At 49.2% G+C, this 21298-nt stretch overlaps 1 protein-coding gene across 1 annotated transcript in view; it reads left to right on the forward strand.

Annotated features, from left to right (window-relative positions):
* The window catches only part of neurl1aa (neuralized E3 ubiquitin protein ligase 1Aa), a gene marked incomplete at its 3' end in the record, with an annotated part of 40743 nt that overhangs the window by 12331 nt on the left and 7114 nt on the right, over positions 1-21298 (forward strand). The window contains exons 3-4 of the mRNA XM_079998600.1: positions 856-1177; positions 18580-19317. Of these exons, the coding sequence (XP_079854726.1) occupies positions 856-1177; positions 18580-19317 (1060 nt within the window). The remainder of the gene's footprint in view (positions 1-855; positions 1178-18579; positions 19318-21298) is intronic.

The raw sequence follows: 21298 nt of genomic DNA on the forward strand, positions 1-21298 counted from the left end.
GTGTTGTGTCATAATTGTAGCTTGAGCCTATGACAGTATAATAATACACCCCCAACCTTATCAAGAAGAGACATTTACTGACATTCAGCAACGGAACATAAAGAAAAGCATGGAAAAACAGCAAATTCACATTTTATTTGATGCGACCGTTCTAACAGTGGCTTAAAATCCCCCTTAAATTTGGTAAGCAACACATGATTGTAGAATATATGAATCTTACAATACGGCCGTGGTCAGCTCAAAACTGGGATCAGCCGGTTATGTAATGATTGCAGCAGCTCTACATGCAGCGGGTTTCTGTAGTCGGAAATAAGTCACGGCCAGTGAAGAATCATGACTAATAGGTGTTAAAAAAACATATGAACGCTCAAAGTATCTAGAATAAATGAAAAACAGTAAATACTATACAGGATAAAGAAAAAGGTATACAGGATAAAAGAATTACAGAAAAAAATAATAATATACAGGATAAATGAAATTAAAAGGCAATAGGTGTGGTGAAGTGGCGGTATGATTGCTTGATGGGTAGGGTCAGGGTAGGGCTCTGGGTATAAGTATACATATAGATGGGATATTCTGTACTGGATGAATAAATATGTTAACAATAATACGGGCATGGATGAGTAGGCAGATAAGTATTTAGTAGTTAATACATTTATAACAAAATGTTCACAGTGGCAGTCTAAGTTATTACAGGGTTCTAACAATGCTATAACAATGTTATTACAATATTATTGTAATGCTATTACAATATATATACAATGCTATAACACTTTTATTACAGTGTGATGACAGTATATATTGCACAGTAAAACTAAAGTAACGGCTCAATCTCATATTCCCTCCTCTCCTCAGATCACTAAGAAGCAGTGCTGCTGGAGCGGGGCGCTGCGTCTGGGCTTCACCTCCAAAGACCCGTCCAGGATCAACCCGGACAACCTGCCCAAATACGCCTGCCCCGACCTGGTGTCGCAGAGCGGCTTCTGGGCCAAGGCGCTGCCCGAGGAGTTCGCCAACGAGGGCAACGTCATCGCCTTCTGGGTGGACAAGAAGGGACGCGTGTTCTACCGCATCAACGAGTCCAGCCCCATGCTGTTCTTCAGCGGCGTCCGCACCGCCGAGCCCCTCTGGGCACTCATCGACATCTACGGCCTGACGCGGGGAGTCCAGCTGCTGGGTAAGATGGACGGAGGGACGGATGGATGGATGGATGGATGGGTGGATGGATGGATGGAAAGATCGATGGAAAGAAAGAGGGACAGATGGATGGGTGGACGGATGGATAGATGGATGGATGGACAGATGGATGGGTGGATGGATGGATGGATGGATAGATGGATGGATGGATGGACAGAGGGATGGAGGGATGGATTGATGGACGGATGGACAGATGGATGGATGGATGATGGATGAATGGATGGACAAATGGATGGATGGATGGATGGATGAATGGATGGACGAATGGATGGATGGATGGATGAATGGACGAACAGACAGAAGGATAGACGATGGATGGATGGACGGGCGGATGGATGTATGGATGGATGGATGGGAGGATGGATGGATGGATGGATGAATGGACGGAGGGATCGATGGATGGATCAATGGATGGATGGTTGGATGAATGGATGGACGGGCAGATGGATGGATGGACGGATGGATGGATGGATGGGCAGGTGGATGGATAGATGGATGGATAGACAGACGGATGGATGGATGGATGGATGGATGGATAGACGGACGGATGGATGGATAGACAGACGGATGGGTGGATGGATGGATGGATGGATGGACAGACGGATGGATGGATGGATAGACAGACGGATGGATGGATGGATGGATGGATGGATGGATGGATGGACAGATGGATGGACGGCTGGATGTTGTATCAAAGACGAAGCATTTGAAGCCGGGTTGACCTCGGTTGTACCGGACTTTCACTGACGTACGGAAAGGCAGAAAAAGGGGAAGAAAAACAATTCAACCTCCTTAAAACAGAGGCCAAAAACAACAGATCGTAGGGAACAAAACCTCCCATAAATCTTTCACAAGAGTCTGCGACAGGGATTCATTTCTGTGACGGCTCTGTATACACAACAACCCCGAGTGGAGCAGCATTCGGGGCCGTGGTTATCGTTATCGGAGCGATACTTGGACACCTCGTCGGTGCACCCGGCGGGACGAGAGCAGACAAAACCACACTTTGATGCAATCTGGGACGGAACACTTTCACGGAGCGTCGGCGCTTCTCCCCGGGAGACGGAGCGATGTCAACCCCGCCGCCTCCGTTAAAAATAGACCGCGGGTCACGTGTTCTATAGATATGCTTCCTAATTGTGCGAGCCTGTTGTGTTGATTGACGTGGGGATCTCAAAGAAGAAATCGGGGGAGAAAGAGATGGAGGACACTTTGGGAAATGTCTCGCATATCAACAACAGGAGCTCTTTATGGGTTTTGTCCAGCCCCGAGTTTTGGTTTTGGTTTTGGTTTTGGCTTTGGTTTTGGTTTTGGTTTGATTGAAGGCTCGGCGGTGTCTCTCCGGGAGACCGCTGGCCACCAAAACCACGCTTTTAATCAGATTTGGGACTATCCAGTTGCCAGGCGGTTAAGTCAATTCCACTGTCTTTTACAGACAGGCTCTGTCCAGGGCAGCCCTTTATGGGGGTGGGGTGTGGGTGGGTGTGTGTGTGTGTGTGTGTGTGTGTGTCTGTGTGTGTGTGTGTGTGTGTGTGTGTGTGTGTGTGTGTGGGGAGCGCTGTGCACGGACAAACAGGGGTCTATCTGGAGGGTCTGGAAGGCCGTAGGAGATAGACACGCATCACGTAGACGCTTCGTGATGCTAAATAGGACGGCCATGTCAGATCTGCGCGTCACATTATCTGTCCCTGAACGGCTCCACCGTGACGTGGAGGCCCCGGGGCCGGCGGCCCCTCCTTGTTCCAGCTGCAGGCTGAGGCGCCGCGACAATTTTATTTTATTTTATTTTATTTTTGCAATTGCATCAGTCGAACGGGGAAGGAAAATAGATTTACAGCGCGTGACGATACGAGGAGGTGAAACACAGCTTTTCCCCTGTTCTCGCCGCGGTTTCTTCACTTACTTGATGGGGAGGTTTGTAGGTTTTTGTGCAGTTTCTACAGTTTGTACAAGACTATGAATGGCAAAAACATTCTAAATCCCGATCATGGAAGTTTTCAATCATTTTGCATGTCATCCTTGCCTTATTAAGATTTATTTTTTTTCATATGCAAACAATGCAATGACAGCAATAATCAATAAGCCATGAGCATTTCTACCTACCTTATGTCTTCCACTTAGAAAATTTTTTATATTTTCTATATAAATACAGCTACTTCCTGGCATTTCTTTGAGTGAAATAAGTCTTTCTTCGCCCTCCATTTTGGCAGAATATATTTTGAGATGTTTCCTTTCATAGAAAATGTTTTATGGAGAAAAAGCCATCATTTCACTCCGAAAGCGAGGTTGTTTTTAAAGGTGGAGGGAAATTAAAACACCAATATTTTCCGACACCAATACTGTGTCTTGTTTTGGTTTTTTTTTTTTGGGGGGGGCATTCTCAAAAAAAACCCTTTAGATCCCCTCCTTTCAGCCTCCTTGCTCATGATGTCCTCAGCCACGCCCATTTACGTACAGCCACTGCCAGAAGGAAATGTCAGATTAGGAAAGCACGCCCGCCCAATTCCACGGCCGTAGAAAATCAACGTTGATTCTGAAGACGACAGACACCATCTCCTCGTTGGAAGAGGATTCATGACGTGCACACGGAGAGAAGTCCCAGCAGCATTACCTTAAACACGCCTCGAAAGCGAAGGCGTTTTTTTGCGTCGTTTCCATGGTATTCCAGTCGGTGACGCTAAGGCGTCCTTGAGATAGAAATAGAATAAAGGTTGGTCAACCAGTCGTCCCGTCAGTGTATATTTCCATCTTGGACGTCCACCTGCAAAACATAGGTCCAATGGTTATTACATCAATACACATTCATGAGAGAAAACAGCGTGTTTACGACCGCACACGTTCCCTCAAAGGTAGGATCATGGATATGAGACCGCTCCGTCGAGATGACTAATAATTGTTGTGGATTAAATTTAACACACAACAATTGTTAGACGTTCACCCGTAAGGAATTACTGAAAATCGGGTATCACGGAAAAATGGTTCAAGGCTGTGTTCAAGTACAGACATAACTTTTACTTTTCAGGGAAATCGCATTGACAGAAAAATATTGTTGAATTTTGGATTTTTTTCCCTCCATAATGTAATTGTATTTCTTCCTTGTTGAGTTTTAAACAGCAATCTTCCACATCGTGAATGCTCCCCACTCCATAACATAACTCCCTCCTGCTTGGCTAAGATGCAGACTGGGATATGTGGTGAGTTGCGGTACAAAAAGATGAATTTTAAACATTATTTGAAGTGCCACCGCGCAAGCGTCAAACCCTTGTCACCTTCTACCTGGAGGCGCGGCGGAGATATCTATGGCGTGTACGCCATACAACCCATATATCTGTACATCAAAGCCGGATACGCTGATTTCTCCGCCCCGCCCCGCACACTCTCCAGTTTGATTGACTGGGCCTGGCCTTGAACCAGCCAAATCCAATATCACTGGAGCTTGACAAGAGTGTTCTTTCAGGGCAACGAATCCAACCGAGATCCCGGGACAAAAAGGTTGTTTCATATGCTCATTGTGATTCCTAGCGCTGTCACTCCTTTCCATGGGCGCGCACACACGCACACACACAGACACACGCGCACACACACACACACACACACACACAATGGGGTCGCAGAAGAACTAGGCAGGGAGGCTGAGTAATTCCAGCTGTTGTCAAGCCAGCGGGATTCAAGCTGTATGAGTCAGTCTCCGCGAGGCTTTAATCGAAAGAGGCCTTCGTTGGGACTCACATGAAGGATGAGAGAGAGAGGGAGAGAGAGAGAGAGAGAGAGAGAGAGAGAGAGAGAGAAAATCTGACTGCGGGGCCTCAGCTCCCCAAACACCTCTCCCGCTCCGCCAGGCTACCGAAAGCAGCCAGGAACTCAGAACTCAGGCTGTCAGCTGGAAGCTCAAACAAAAACAAAAAAAAAAGCTCTCGGCGTAGCGGATCGTGGCCCGTTGAAGGCAGACGCGGTGTTATCAAGGAATCTTCAATATCACCGGCAGAGGTGCAAACAGGGGGCGGGGGAGCCATCGTCGTTGTTGTTGGCTCCGCTTTGAGGGGAACGCCCACAGGTGATTGAGTTTCGCGGCAGGACGAGAGCTCGCTGCGAAAATCGGGAGGTCACAGAACGTCGGCCATCAATCTCCAAGATTGGCGGCCGCCTGGAATAGGCTTTTATCCGGCCATTTCAAAAGAACGACTTTTAACCAAAACAAACAGAAATTCCATTTACGAGCACAGTCTGGCATTTACAAGTCCAAATAGCCTCTTGTGCTCTACGCGCTGGTCTTCCTTAATTCATTCACTGTTGTTGAAATAACCACATTCTGTTTTCCGCTTTGGCACCGTGCGACGGCCGTTTTGCGGGACGAATCACCAGTGATTGCAAAATGCGTTTATGCATAGATGTTGACAGATGAGGCAATAGGCAAAAGGGAAAGTAACCCTGGAACTTGAGAACCTGAATGAGAACAATGTGTAACAGATTTTCCTGCGCGTTGTCCTTGTTTTTTATGTATTTTTCCAACATGATGCCAGAAGAGCTTTCTTTATCTCTGTCGTGTTGTTAGTTTGCCGTGCGGATTGCCTGTCTGCTCTTGGGCTTTCCCAGGTGTTTGGTCGATGATAGGTTTAACATCGTGGCAGTCCCGCCTGCCACCTGTCGCCCGAGTGGTGTTTTCAGGACCCCTCCGACACAGAGACTCAGGCAGAGATGTTGGAAACACTACAGTTTATTGTCACGAGCGGCAAGATGTAACAAGCCGGGAGCAGGTGGACACACGTCATGAGGCTCTCCCTGTGTGTGTGTGTGTGGGGGTGGGGGATTTACCTGTTGCTCGTTGATTACTCTGACAAGCAACAGGGTGTACAGCCACCCCGATCCCGGGCCCGATTACATAGACCCAGGACAGGTGTGGCTGCTTAAAAAACACCACCCTCACACCACAAACAGTTTTTATACAACCTCAAAGGTCACTGTTCTCTTCGACCGTTGCTTTGTAGGATGTGAAGCAGATCTTGGAGATATCAATACGAAATAAATGATGAAGATGGGAATATCAAATGCAGCACTGCAGCGTACCAGTTGTTGCAGCGAGTTCGATTTCAGTCTCTTTCCAAACCACAGTATGCGGGAAGAGATTTGGTTGTTATGGGTGAGCAATCGTAGGGGTGTTGTGGTATTGACGTTACATGCTAATGAAATGTGAAATCTGGACACCGGGTGACCCACGTTAGCGTACGGTGAGGACCTCAGTCTACAAAGGGAAAGCAGAGGAACGCAGGTTGATGTAAGAGTTGTGTGAGAGAGAAATGAATGAGGCGCCTTCATAGGTTTCCAGTCTCTGTTATTCCTCTCCTCACATTAAATGGGATCGCTGCCTTTGGCACACGGCTATAGCGAGAAAACAATCCATGTGAAATTAATTACCTTTCAGAAACACGAGCGCATTTCAAAACCCGGTCGTGAAGGGAAATCCACATCCATCAAAGTGAAATAGATGACAATTATGGGATGTATAAGGGCTGAAGCACACGATGGCTCAGTAACTGAGAACTTCTGCAGTAGTGGTTTTGTGCTCCCAGGCAACAGCTGAGTTTTGGCTTCCTCGGTTCTGGCTCTGAAGTTGGAACGCTGATGCCATTAAGTCATCTTTAATGATAGAAGTCTATTAAAGCGTTTGTATTGTTATTAGGACCAGAGATCGAGACAAAGATTATTACACTCTGGGGGGAAAATCGACTGCTTTTGATGATGAAATGATCAGTTAATGGCATAGCACCACTCTTAAGTCGCAGAGCTCGCAACAGAGTGTCCAACAATAACATGCTAAGCAGAATAAGTGAAGTAAATCAGATGTTATTCTGCACTCTGTTAGGAAATATGGGGCTATTGTGTTTAGTGCCTCAAGACCACAAAGCAACTCATTAAGCAGTCCTGTGTTTCTGGCCGCAAATTTCCAGCAGATATTTCACAATTATTGGTCGGAGAAAGGGTCTGTATAATTTGGCATTCGGCATCCTTTCAGATTACCCCGCCCTCAAATTTCACTATGCTCATTTCCCTTTCAAAGTGAAAAATGAAAGGACACCGCTGAAATATTGCCGTTCCAACTCTTCCAGTACCGAGAAGTTCAACATCTTCTGAGTTATGGATTCATGTGGAGTTTCCTGATGGTGCATTACCTGATCTGCACCTGTCTTAACTCTGTTGTGAAAATGACATTCACCCCCTGGTCCTTGGAGGATTCTTTTAAATGGATGCACCAGGTTAGCAGGCCATGGAGCTGTGAAACAACACCATATTTTCTGTAACCAGCAGATACATATTTAGAAACAAGACAGAGGACTCACAGCTCCAGTAAATCAGTCTGAGTGTATGACACAGTTCAAGCAAGGATCTGAGTGCCCACGTGCCTAATGGAGAAGTCGTTATAAGGGAAGTAGGCAGTCATGCCATCATGTGCAGCGACCGCGCGTTCAACCAAACGCAGTTGTACGGTGTGTTTTTACCACAAGGGGGAGCACTAGTCTATCATGGCCTGATCATATCGACGAAGAATGCCAAGTCCTTGACTCCCCTGAGATCTCTCCATCTTGTGAGTGCTTGTTCAGTGTTGACTCTAGTTTTAGCCCTTTATTTGCCTAACATTCTTTGTATGCAAAGAACAGGGCTTCTTTGTTTTGTTGTTTGGTTTTCTGGAGCGTGTTTTGGAACCGAAGACTGCTATCCTACTACTTTTACAGAGAATAGCCCTCCAACAGAGATTCATTGGCGTTTATTGACTGACCGAGCTTTGTCAACACGGACAAAAGAGGCTGCAATTACAACAGACCAGAGTTTCACAATCCCTTGGCTGATCAATTCCATCACATTGAGACTAAATATCACGTTGTGGGATCAGATGAGATTTTTAAAGTTAATATACTTGTCAAAATTGACAAGAATATAATTGATTGCACTCTTGCAAAAGGCAAACACATTTTGTATGAAATGCCAAGTGGGAGTCAAGTGGGAGTCAATTCAGATGCAGCATTTTATGGCGTGAGTGGCTTCCAATAATAAACGATTAGCCAAATATTGCCGTCCCCAAATCCCTAATACACCAGGGCTTTAATATAAGAACCTCATGATGGAGGATATTAATGCTTGGGGCCCGGCACAGCAATTGGCGGCTGGCACATGCTGATCTGTGCCGATGGCCCATGGGAGACGGCTTTTGGTGACTTAGTCGGCATATTGCCTCTGCCTTTGTTTTGGCCATGTGTCGCCGTAGTGCCATGCTGCTCTTTCAAAAGTCCCCTGGTGTAAAACCCCTCCGCACGGCCGACAAGGGGAGTAGGGATTGGGCTGGTGCCAGCATGTAGAGGACATCCCAAACATCCCGCTCAACGGACTCTCCCCTCCCTCTCTCCCTCTCTCCCTCTCTCTCTCTGTCTCTCCAACACTATCCCTCTCTCTCTCACTCCCTCACTCACTTAATCCCTTCGTCGGCCCATGTTTTAATCCCCGGGTTGGCTGTTGAACTACACACTGGATCTTGCACTCTCTCTCTCTCTCTCTCTCTCTCTCTCTCTCTCTCTCTCAATCCGCCTCTCGCTCACTCACGCACTCAGAACGTTGTCAGTTTCTATCCGTGCCTCGCTATCGGTTTGGCCACAAAGTCACCCCGAGGGAATATTTCTCACACCCCCATCCCGTCCTTGCAGCCTATCTGACGATTCTGCTTCGGTGCAGTTGTAAACGCGTCTCCTATCCACCTCATCCGCCTCTCTCCCATGTAAGCTCTCCTCCCTTCCGCCGCTCTCTCTCTCTCTCTCTCTCTCTCTCTCTCTCTCTCTCGCGTCTTTCGCATTGCTTCCCGCTGTTCTTCTTCATCTTTCCATTATCTCCCGCCTTTGTGTCTCCTCCTCCTCCTCGTCCTCCTCCTTCTTCTTTTCCTCCCCCTGTCTCGCTCTGCTGCCTCACTACTCCGAGTGTCAGCTCTCTCATTCCATTCCATTAACTGACACCAGATGTGTCCCCGAGAGATTGGATAAAAATAAGCCCTGCGATATTGATTCAGTCTGTATTGTGTAGTGTGTGTGTGTGTGTGTGTGTGTGTGTGTGTGTGTGTGTGTGTGTGTGTGTGCCCTCAAGCGTAGCGTGCACGTTTCGGCCCGCCTGATTCGCCGCTATCCCAAAACGAAAACACAAGCCAAGCACCCCGCCCCCTTTCCCTTCACCCCGTCAAGCGCCCGCTTCCAGTATTAGCATTGGATTAGCCCAACAGGTGCCTAATTATTCTAATCAGAAAACACTCAGGGGTGAAGCTGTAATGCTGAAAAGCCACCGCCGACTGGGCTTTAGTTTGGAAAAAAAACAAAAAACAAAAAAAAAAAACCTGATGAAAGCGTCCAAAACAGAGTTGACCTGTGTCCTTCACACCGCCGTCGTATGAATGAACAATCAGTCCAGACCAACAGGTGCTGCTGCACTCGGTGCCACATTAAATCGAGTGAATCGAATTGAATGTTAATGAAGACTTCAGCACCCACCCACACCCACCCACCCACCCACGCCCATTTCTCCAGTGACTGCAGCTGCACCTTCCCTGGCACCGCGACAGTGGCCTCGCAACGGCCGAGCGCCATTTCGTTTTAAAGCCTCATTTTTTTTTTTTTTTTCCCAGAGAGCTTGAATGCAAAATGGACCCCGGGCCAAGGGAGGGGGCCATGTGTGAGTTGTGGGTACGAAAAAAGGGGACGGACGGGACAAAGGGAGTCGTATCAGGTTTGGATGCAGGTGCAGCACGGTGGGCGGACGGCAGCTGGTCCAGTCTTTGACGTACACAAAGAACTTGGCCTCACACCCGGGCCAACTCTGGACGCACACAAACACACACGAATACACACGTACCGCACAAAAGCAGCAGCGCAGGCAGGCTCTTCTGGAGGCGGAGCTCCTTCTGTCCACGTGAACAATGCGACACACTACAGTGCAACAACCCTGTTGACTCTGCAGCCTTTGGTCCTTGCAGCCCTAGATGAATAGGTAACGAATTCATGGGACGCAGTCAGACGAATCACATGGTTTTGAAACGCCCCGCCTTCAGGAGACGGGAGCATGAATATAATAAAGGAATGTAAACCCTTTTGAACTGCGGTGAAATATGTGAGAGGAATCAATTTCCTGCGTGCTTTTGGGTGTGTTTGTGGAATGCGTCGCGGCTTATGGAAACATTTTGAAAACCTAATTAACACACCGACTAGGGATGCAAATTTGAGGGGCGTGGGAGACCTACGGCCCATGTGACTTGGCACGAGGGGCGCGAGGAGCGTCGCCCTCCTCTTCGTTTCATTTAATTCACAATGGATAGGTTTGAGGCAAGACCCGCTGAGCTCGTTCGTGTATACAGGGATATTACGACCCATCTCTGCGTGATTGACTGCATATACATATATATATATATATATATATATATATATATATATATATATAAATATTTAATATTTTAACTTTTTGCCGTCCTCTGCGACGGAATGAGTCGGATGTTACATAACGAGAGGCTAATAAAATGACTAAACATTATATAGATATAACAACAGTGTATTTTATTGGAGTCATCACCATAGCAACATATAATTGGTTTCGTTTTGCCGTCGCACCGCTCCCTCGCTCCGGGCCTGGCATGGCACCGTGCAGCCACTCCAAACACACTCCAAATCAAAATAACTACTGTCTGACATCTATTTGAAGTTTTATATTTATTTAAGACCGATAATCCCCCCGTGGACACAAGGATTTTTTACTTCCCCACATGGATCATTGCCATCAGACGCAAAACAACGGCAAATTGCACTCGGCTGCAAAACAAGGGCAAATTGCACTCAGCTGCAAAACTTTATGGCCGTGCTTGCGCTGTCATATCATTAGCTTCATATCTTTTCTGAATCGGACGCTGAGACACTGCAGATGGCTGGTGCAATGGAGGAACAATTAATGGTTCTCACAGCGACCGTCCTCCCGTTCTTTGTGAATTTGCTGAATTCAAAAACACTCGTTCACAGCGATTACTTTGGCGTTAGCCTCCTTCACTGTTTGACACTTTGGCCTCGTCTAATATGAACATCCCACATTGTTATATTATACATACAGCTTGACAGAAAATGAGGAGAAGCATAACAGTTCTCCTTAAGCGATTCTGCCTTGTGCAACGGTTTTAAGGGTAATAAGCCCTGAGGTCTGTATCCTTATTGAACAAGCAACTCTTGCAAGTAACAAATCACACTTGACAGCTGAGATCAGAGCAGATCTTTGAAAAAAAAAAAAAGGGGGACCGTGATTAATAACTAACAGGGTGTTCCGCCGTGGGCACCATTTTAATCACCCGGTTCTGATCCTTCCCAACCTAACATTGAAACCCACGTCAAAATTCTGAAAAGTTACAGTTTGGCTCTCGTGTGGAGACTTCTGGGTATGGTGGTGGTGGAGTTGATGTTGGTGCTGTAGGGTTGGTATTGGGGATGGTGGAAGTGGCAATGGTGATAGTGTTTTTGTTGGTGGTGGTGGTGGACCCACCACCAACGTAGCTGGTTGTTGCCGTTGGTGGTGTTGGTGTTACTTGGTGATGGTGGTGATGGTGATGGTGATGATCGTGACGGTGATAGTGTTTTTGTTGGCGGGGATGTTGGCAGTGGTGGTAGTTGGTGGTAGCTGGTGAAAGTTGGTAGTGGATGATGGTGGTTGTTGGTGGTAGTTTTAGCTGTTGTTGGTGGTGGCAATGATTGATGGTAGTGGTGATGTTGGTGATGGTGTTGTTGGTGGTGATGTTTGCTGTTGTTGTTGTTATTGGTTGTGGTATAGGTGGTTATTGGTGGTAGTGGTGGTTATTGGTGGTGGCAGTAGTGGTCATGTTGGCGGTGCTGGTGGGGAGGAGGTGGTTGGTGATGGTGGTTGTGGTAGTTGGTGGTTATGATGATGGTGATAGTGGAGGTGGTTGATGGTGGCGTGTGACGGTGGTTTTAGCGGTTGTTGGTGGTCGCAATGATTGATGGTAGTGGTGATGTTGGTGATGGTGTTGTTGGTGGTGATGGTAGTGGTGGTGTTTGCTGTTGTTGTTGGTGGTGGTGGTGGTGGTGGTGGCGGTGGTGGTAGTGGTGCTTATTGGTGGTGGCAGTAGTGGTCATGTTGGCAGTGCTGGTGGGGAGGATGTGGTTGTGGTAGTTGGTGGTTGGTGGTTATGATGATGCGATTGTGGAGGTGATTGATGGTGGCGGTTGGCGGTGATTTTAGCGGTTGTTGGTGGTGGCAATGATTGATGGTAGTGGTGATGTTGGTGATGGTGTTGTTGGTGGTGATGGTACTGGTGGTCATTGGTTGTGGCAGTAGTGGTCGTGTTGGCGGTTGTCGTTGCTGATGGTGGTAGCGGCGGCAGTTGTTTTTGGTTGTGGTGGTCGTTTTTGTTGTTGGCGGCGGCGGCGGCGGGCGTGGAGCAGCTCTCGCAGGTCCGACATGCTGTTCTACTGAGGAACGGCTCAGTTGCCATGGCAGCGGACAGGATGCTGAATCCGTCTCGCGGTGCATCGGTGCGTTGCGGCTTCAGCTCTCAGCGGAGAGAGAGTTCATTCCTTTAGGGTGGAAAAAAAGAAAACCTCCCAGCGTCTCATCATTTCAAAGGTGTTTTCTGAAGTCCCTCTCACGTGGGAGGAGGTGTCGCAAAGTAGGGATTCTGGATAAGGATACGGCTGCTGGAGTAACCAGACCGAGACTCTGGATTGCGTGTTCATGATAGACCCGGTATCAAACCCAGCGCCTACAGCAGGACGTTATACGGCTCCGAACACTTAATGGACAGAAAATGATAAATTTGTTCAGAGGAACTGATATTTTATAAATCTATGATACAGTGCACTGTGGCCAATGGCTGCTACATTCTGCACCATGCAAGTCAACCTAAAACAAGCCTGCGCTCAGATGTTTAATATCACTACATACAGTATTTTGTTGAATTGGTGATTGGTGTGATCGGTGTTATGGGATGGTGAGCTGTATCTTTATACTGTTGCTTATAAAAGCTTGACACAGCGGAGCAGAATGATGAACTATTCGGCTTACTGGTCGATTGCAGTCAAGCAAAGGAATTTTGGCAAACTGGAGGACTTGGCACGGGAATATTAAGATGCCGATGCACAGTCAAATGAACAGTCACACGGCAAAATGCCCTTTGCACACTAAACTTGCCGGTTGTATCATTGTCTCCACTGGTAACGCAGACGAGGGGGACAACGAGGAAGACTGCTGCAGTGCATGGAGAAAGCGGGTTATGCATTTCTACAAGTAAACCCGTAAAGCCACAGTTCACCTCCACAGCCCACCACAAGCCCCGACGGTGCACGTGAAGAATTGACCCGAACCCGACCCAAGAACCCCATCATTTGCAGTTTATCTTCCCCAAAACCTGATTAACTGTCGAGGTCGGAACTCTAGTTCATGACCCCTGGAACCGACTCGGGGATCAATAGCTTGTGCAATCACTGTGTCTGTGTGTGTGTGTGTGTGTGTGTGTGTGTGTGTGTGTGTGTGTGTGTGTGTGTGTGTGTGTGTGTGTGTGTGTGTGTGTGTGTCTGTGTGTGTGCACGCGCGTGCACACACTCACACACACACACACACACACACACAATGCTGTACACGTGCGTACCGGGATGCTGCGGATGAGAAACTCGGCGTGAGGGAGAAGGAGACGCAACCGAGCGAGATTCATACTTCATTGAATGTCATCGGCTAGCTTTTCTTCTTTCCGTCGCTCGCCCCCCGCGCGCTCTCTCTTCTCTCCCTCTCTCCCTCCTGTTATCCCCAGAGACCTGTCATCATCATTTCCCCATCTCAGTTCTTCAGTCGCTCTCCCTGGAGGTCTGGCAACAACATTCATCCTGACGTCGTCCAATTTAGGACGCGGTGATGAGCAGCGAGGAAATGACAAGCACCAGAAGCCACACACACACACACACACACACACACACACACACACACACACACACACACGCACACACATATACACAGACACATGCAAATGCTACATACTCACGCACACACATACACACACACACATACACACACGCACACAGACACACACACACACGTGCGCGCGCTTAACAGGCCGCTAATGGCGTGGCATTATAATCTGTGTGTGGTTGAGCAGTTAGCACGCGTGTTCCCTTTTCTTTGGCCAAAGGAGTGGCCCGTTCTCATCATGAGCTAACAAGGGCCAGAGCCGAAGCTTGGACCACGTTAAACTTTCTCCTCCTCTTCGCTCATTAAAATAAACCCTTCGGCGTGGCTCTTTGGCCGAAGAACACATTTGGGAAGAAGGGCGATGGAGCCGCCGAATTACGTTTGAAGTGTCACAAGTTGTCAGAGTCTTGGTTCCTTGGCGTTGGGGCGAATTCCTCTGGGGCCCTTCAAAGAGTTGACGGCGATTTTCTGCGTCGTGGCGAAATCGAAACGTGGATAATGCCGAGACCACCGCGGCCTCGCCACGAAGCCCCTGGGGCAGGAGGCCCGCGACGCAGCGCCGCAGTTTTTAACGGTGGAGGGTGCTCCAACACTCCATCGGCAGTCGGTGGGCAAGCGCCAAAGCTCCCCCTGCATCGTACGCCTCCCATCGCGGGGTCCGTTCTCCACGTTCCCGGGGGCCGCGCTTCCATGTGATGGAAGCGCGGCCCATTGGACGGCCGCCGCGGATGCACCGGGATGCCGCCCCCGTTGGGTGGAGGTGGAGATCAGAGAACACGTCAAAAGCAGACACGCTTACACCGCCAGGATCAAACTCTGGGAGACTCCTGACGTCGGCCATTGTTAACACTGAACGGCCTCTGTACGACTTTGACGACTCAGAGAGATTTTTACTATTTTACAAACAGAGGCGTTGGGATCGCTTTTTTTGTGATGTGCACTTTTAAATGTGACATCCACGCATTTAAAAGGGAGGTTGACTGAGAGCATGTGCCTGTTCTGCACGGGGCTTTTTTTTTTGTTCGAAAAACGAAGAAAAACAAAAAATAAATTAATCTGCAATAAGAACACACCGTTTTACTGTGCTTTGTGCTTTGCTCAGCGCAGTGGTACGGTCCACTTTATGGGTGTCTGAAATCGGATTAATATCATTAAGATGAATATGGGAAATATATTGTAATGTTAACAATTAGGGGTAGGAAGGATATAAAAATGTTTGACACCCCCACCCGACCTGTTGTTACCTCTTTTGGCGGGGGGCAAGTCTTAATTATGGGGATCAGACCCCCCCCCCCCCCTTAATTTGAACTACGATCCAAATACCGTGCGCATCGTATTAGGCTGCATTGCGGTGACACCCGGCTTGCAAGTAAATCTTACTAAAGACATTGGAATTGGATTTGTCCTTATTCAATTCCCTCATAGGGCCCCCGTGAATATGGTGAAACCCTGCGAAACGATGTTATCGACGGCATTAAACTGCATTTCACTTTCAAAAAGAGGAAGTAAATTATGGAGATCCCCCCCCCCCACTCGCGCTTACATTCGATCGTTACGCCTCTGGAGGCGGTTAGCGTGAAAATATTTATCCGTTCACACTCGGCCGGGAAATGATTTCACTCTGCACAAACTGATCCGTCAACCTGCCATCCACACATGTTTACGGGTGGATAACAAGGGTAATAATCCCAATTTCCGCCGCAATCGCCTCCGGTCCGTTCAATAGGGCTCGGTGCGCTTGGCTGAGGGTAAAACGTGGAGCTGGATCACGGGTCCTGGCGTGGCTTATCCGTGGACAGCGGGCCGTCAATCTCCGCGTAATCTCCTGAGCCGGCGGCACCAGCGAGGATCCAGCCGTAATCCGACCGACGCGGACGCCGCCCCCCCCCCGGCGAGTGGTAACCGGTCCCTGCGTCCCGCTCCTGGTGCCCTGGTCGGTGCGTCGTGCTGGCGTCTGAGGGTGCCAGAGTACTTCAGAGTACTTCAGAGTACTTCAGAGTACTGCTCGGCTTCACGTTAACGCCTCCGCCGCGTAGCCGTCGTTTACCGAGGGTATTTATAACTAAGCTGTTACGTGGAGGGTTTTTATCGGCTCTCACACCTTTCCCGGCTCCCCGCGTATCGATCCCGGTGCAAGCGCGGTGGTTGGCATTCACTCTGCCGTGCTGCTTGTAAATAGGGGAACATGCCAGCCACAGCAAACGGCCATGATCTGTGTGGTTTGTGGCCTGGTCCAATGACTGTTTATCTTTTTATGTTCCTACTACATGGTGATGATGTATCTATCTATCTATCTATCCATCTATCTATCCATCTATCTATCTATCCATCTATCTATCCATCTATCCATCTATCTATCCATCTATCATCTATCTATCTATCCATCTATCATCTATCTATCCATCTATCATCTATCTATCTATCTATCTATCTATCTATCTATCTATCTATCCATCTATCATCTATCTATCTATTTATCTATCCATCTATCTATCTTCAAAATAAACCTCAAAGGCAGGTATGTTGTGGCCCCCCCTGTGTTTTACAGTTAACAAATAGGTGTTGGTCATGCATTGACATTTGGTCGCAGGCATACTTCCTCTTTTAATGGTTTTAAAAGAGTCATTTTAATGCTCATTGATTCCCACATTATGTATATTGATAGCACAATCATTTTCTTGCACAGAAAAGAAAATATCCAGGACATTTGTGAAATATCACGTAATATAACATCAAGGCGAGAGATAGAAAATAATAAACCGCGTCTCGGTGCTTAGAGCCACCACGTGGCTGCTTTGACCTCCCTGGGGCCACTGTCCCTCCCTGGGGCCACTGTCCCTTTAAACATGGCAGTGGGGGTGGTGGGGGTGGAGGCGGTTGGGGGTGGGGGTGGAGGTGCTGGGGTTATGGTAAGATGCTTGTGCAGCCTGTTTTCACTGCCATGCTGTACAGTTGGCCTGGTAATTAAGGCTAAGAGGTTTATCCAGAGTCAGGGCCCCGGCCTGTTGCGCTGGCTCTGGTGGGGCCGGAGTCCGAACCAGACAGAGGGGTCCAGGGGTCCAGGGGTCCAGGGATGACCCCCCCCTCCCCACCTGTCATTCAGCAGCTGCTCCATTATCTTCCACCAGTCTTTTTTGCCCTCCCCTTCGAGGCATTTTTTCATGGTATTTTTCGGGTGTTTGTACTTTGTGCTATTGAATGTTCTGCTGCTGCAACACACTCAACTGTCCCTGCAAACAGTTTTGACAAATAACTGATTTAGTCAGCAAAAGTTCCAAATAAAACCATTTCTACACTCATTCTACCTTCGCTTGTTCCAATTTCGTGAAGAATATCACATTTGTGATTTATCTAAATGTTCAGTGATATGCATTATACCAGATGGCGATGTAAATAGACACAGTATGTATATATTAATAGTACTGCGATGGGGTGCAAAAGCATGCAAAATGACGCAATATAATTTGACCTCTTTAAAACTCTGTAGCGAATTGTATTTCATCTATTTATTATCTTGTCTATTTTTACAGAGAGAAAGACATCATTTAAAAGGGATTACACAAGAGTTCGCTTCAAGCAAATTTTAATTGCTAATCCCTTGTAATAAGTGGATTTTTTTTTTTTATTCCAGTTGGACTTTTCTTTTATTCATAGACTCATTTACATATAAATATTTCAATTCCAAAATACATTTGAAATAATAATTGTCTGGAAAAGCGCATCTCGGGGGCCACCGATGTAAACAAAGTCCCAGCCTGCCGCCGCGGTACCGGTGGTGCACTCAGCAGCGAGGGCCCACGGCGAGACCTCTTTACCCCCCGCCGTCGGGCCGGAGGGGGGGCGTGGGGGTCTATTCTGAGCCGCCGTGCCCCTCGTAATAACCTCCCAGCAGGCGGAGGGATGAGGCTTCTAGTAAACAGGGGTCTGTTCTACTTGGAGGCTTTGTGGCGGCGGAGAAATAATGCGTGTGCGTCTCTATCCATGGCAGGAGAGGCTGGCCGCCCAAACACACGCACGCACGCACACACACAACCCAGTGGATTTCCACTCTTCTAAACACAAACATGTTGTTCATAATTGCGATCGTAAACCATGTCATTACACAGAACGAGCTGATTCAGCTCCGCACGACCGCGTGCAACATAGATTCGCCGAAGCCTTCAGCTGTTGAGTAATTAAGCGCAACCAACAGCGAACGCGACTTGAAGCCGCGGTACAACTTGCGGCCGTCCCGGCCCTGTCTCCTTGTCTGACCAGCGTTGCACATTCAGCCTTTCTTAAAAACTGTGTCGGCACGTTTTTGGCCAAACCCATTTCAAACTCCATTGCCGTCAGCCCGCAACGTCTAGTAACTTTGCTCTCCCCCATTCTCTCTCTCTCTCTCTCTCGCTCTCCACTCCCTTCCAGAGAGCGAGATCATTCCCCCGGACTGCCTGCGTCCCCGCTCCTTCACCACCGTGCGCTCGTCCTCCCTGCGCCGCGAGGCCGACGACTCGCGCCTCTCCGTCAGCCTGTGCGACCTCAACCTGCAGCAGGAGGACGGAGGCCCCGCCCACGGCCACGCCCACCGCCACACCCTCCACCTGTCCGCCGCCTCCCACGCCTCCGCCTCCTCGTCCTGCCCCATCCCGCAGAACTCCCTCAACTCGCAGCAGTGCTCGCTGCTGCCCTCGGCGCTGGAGAGCGACCTGCACTTCCACCAGCTGCGCGGCGCCCATATCAAGACGCTGGACGAGCAGACGGTGGCGCGGTCCGAGCACGCCCGCGAGGAGCGCACGCTGGTGTTCACCGACCGCCCGCTGCGCACCGGCGAGACCGTCTTCATCAAGGTGACCAAGTCGAGCCCCGCCCGCACCGGGTCGCTCTCCTACGGCGTGACGTCCTGCGACCCGGCCGTTCTGCGGCCCAGCGACCTGCCCTACAACCCCGAGGCGCTGGTGGACCGCAAGGAGTTCTGGGCGGTTTGCCGGGTGCCCACGCCCCTGCAGAGCAGCGACATCCTGGGCTTCCTGGTCAACCAGGAGGGCGAGGTCATCCTCAGCCACAACGGCGCCAACGTGGGCATGCAGGTGTGCGTGGACAACTCCCGCCCCCTGTGGATGTTCTTCGGCCTGCACGGCGCCGTCACTCAGCTGAGGATTCTGGGTAAGTGAAGTCCACCGCATCCAGCCGGAGCAGTCGGTGTAGAACGGGGCCCGGCGCAAATGGCGTCAGGCCCTCGGTGAGTGGGAGTGAATCAGTGGCTTCCGAGTTGGTCGCCAAGACCGACAAAATGGTTATTGAATTGTAATCATTTTACAGTTGAATGATAATGATCCCATTTCAATATTACTAACGTGATCCCAGCTGCTCCGGAAAATTGCGTACGAACCGCGGCAACTAGACCGCACAAGATGGTTGACGACCGCTCAAATGGCTCAAATCCAGGGCAGCAGGGCGTCCGTTATCGTCGAGCTCCGTACAAGTGTCTTTAATTGTGTATGAAGTACAGCGAGTCAATCACCAGAGTTGCCGCCCGGACAATCCCACCGGAGTGCTTCTCGACGGGGAAAACAGCAGTTCTCTTGGCCGGGTGATCAATGCCGGGTCAGCAACCGGCAGATTAGGATATTGACCATCCGCCCGCTGACACATTGTTTTCCGCGGGTGCTGTTTGCTCCCTGGAGGTGAGATCTTTTAACGTTTCCTGACACTCAATACTCTCTCAATCTCTCAATCCCCCCCCCCCCCCCAGTGTAAAGCGAAGGGCTGGAGGGGTCACGGAGGGAACACCGCGTCTAAGCGCCGGCTCTAGCCTTTGCTGGGGCGGCGCTTAACGCAGAGGGCGGGAGTCAGGAAGCGGCGTCGACGTGCTCTCAAAGGATTTGGCGAGAAAAGTAGACGCTCTCTCACGACTCTCACTGGGAAGATGAAAAACAGGAAGCGAGCGTGCGAGGTGGAGGGGGGTGGGGGTGGAGGCAGGCGGGAGCACATGACTCCTCCGGGGGGGGGCGGGGGGGGGGGCCCACCTGAGGGGCGATCACCCTTTCTAAACACCGCTAATGACGGGGAAGTGCGAGGGGCTCACGGCCGGGTCTCGCCCCGGCGCTCCGTCTCACCACAGCAGGTGCGCCGCTCGCTTCTCGCGCGCGGCGCAGGCAGGTGCATTGTGGGAGGGAACGCGAATCTCCTTCTGCACAGCCGTGTTTTGTTTTTTGTTTTGTCTGCTTTTTTTTGAAAGGAGGACGACACGGGAGGAATCAACCCGGCTTGGAAAGCCCGCGCAGAAACGTGGAGGCCTGCTCAGATGGCTGCATTTGCACGCACGCACGTAGACACATGAAACCGTCGGCCTCATACCCAGTCTCACATTTCCCGGTGAAGATGACAGAATTATCTCATTAACTAACTGACTTGGTGCGGAGCCCTGGCAGGCAGGACGTGTCTTTGTCGGATGCTGTAAATCCCCGCTGGGCGGCGGCGGGTGCAACAGAACGGGCCAATTAGGAACCGTGGAGGAACAGGGAGGCCGCGGCGGTGCTTCTTTGTTGTCTGTGGAGCACAGATCACGTCTAAATATATCCTGCTTTTCTCTGGATGACGGCAGAGGAAAAGGAGGAGCAAGTCGGCGCGTGTGTGTGTGTGTGAGCGTGCGTGTGTGCGTGTGTGTTTTGAGTTGGCGGGGGGGGGGATTAAGGCGGGAAGGACAAAGGAAGGTCAAAATAGGACGGCAAGGAACAGCCTTGTTTCAAGCTCAGAGGGGAGTGGGGAGAAAAAGATTCCCTGATGGGGAGTTTTTTGCAAGCATTTTCAGCTTCAATCTAATTCATATTTAATGTCTACATCAGACTGAATGTGCTCAGTGCAATATTTTTGGAATGCATTTCAGATGGGCTGCTGGAAAGTCGATAGCGAGTGTGTATAAAATGTCAAAATATCGATATCGAATAGTATCGTGAGCCATCTCATCGACATCGGAATTAATCGATTATGAATCGAATCATGAGCCTTTGTATCGAAACCGAAACGGAATCGGATCGCAAGATCCTGCCCAAAACCTAGTCCTGATATTTGAAATCAGCTCAAAGGGATTGGATGGATAGATAGCAATAGAATAAAAATATAAAAAAAAAAATAAAATGGCAGT

This window comes from Zeus faber, assembly GCF_960531495.2.
Source record: "Zeus faber genome assembly, chromosome: 4".
Taxonomy (NCBI): Eukaryota; Metazoa; Chordata; class Actinopteri; order Zeiformes; family Zeidae; genus Zeus; species Zeus faber.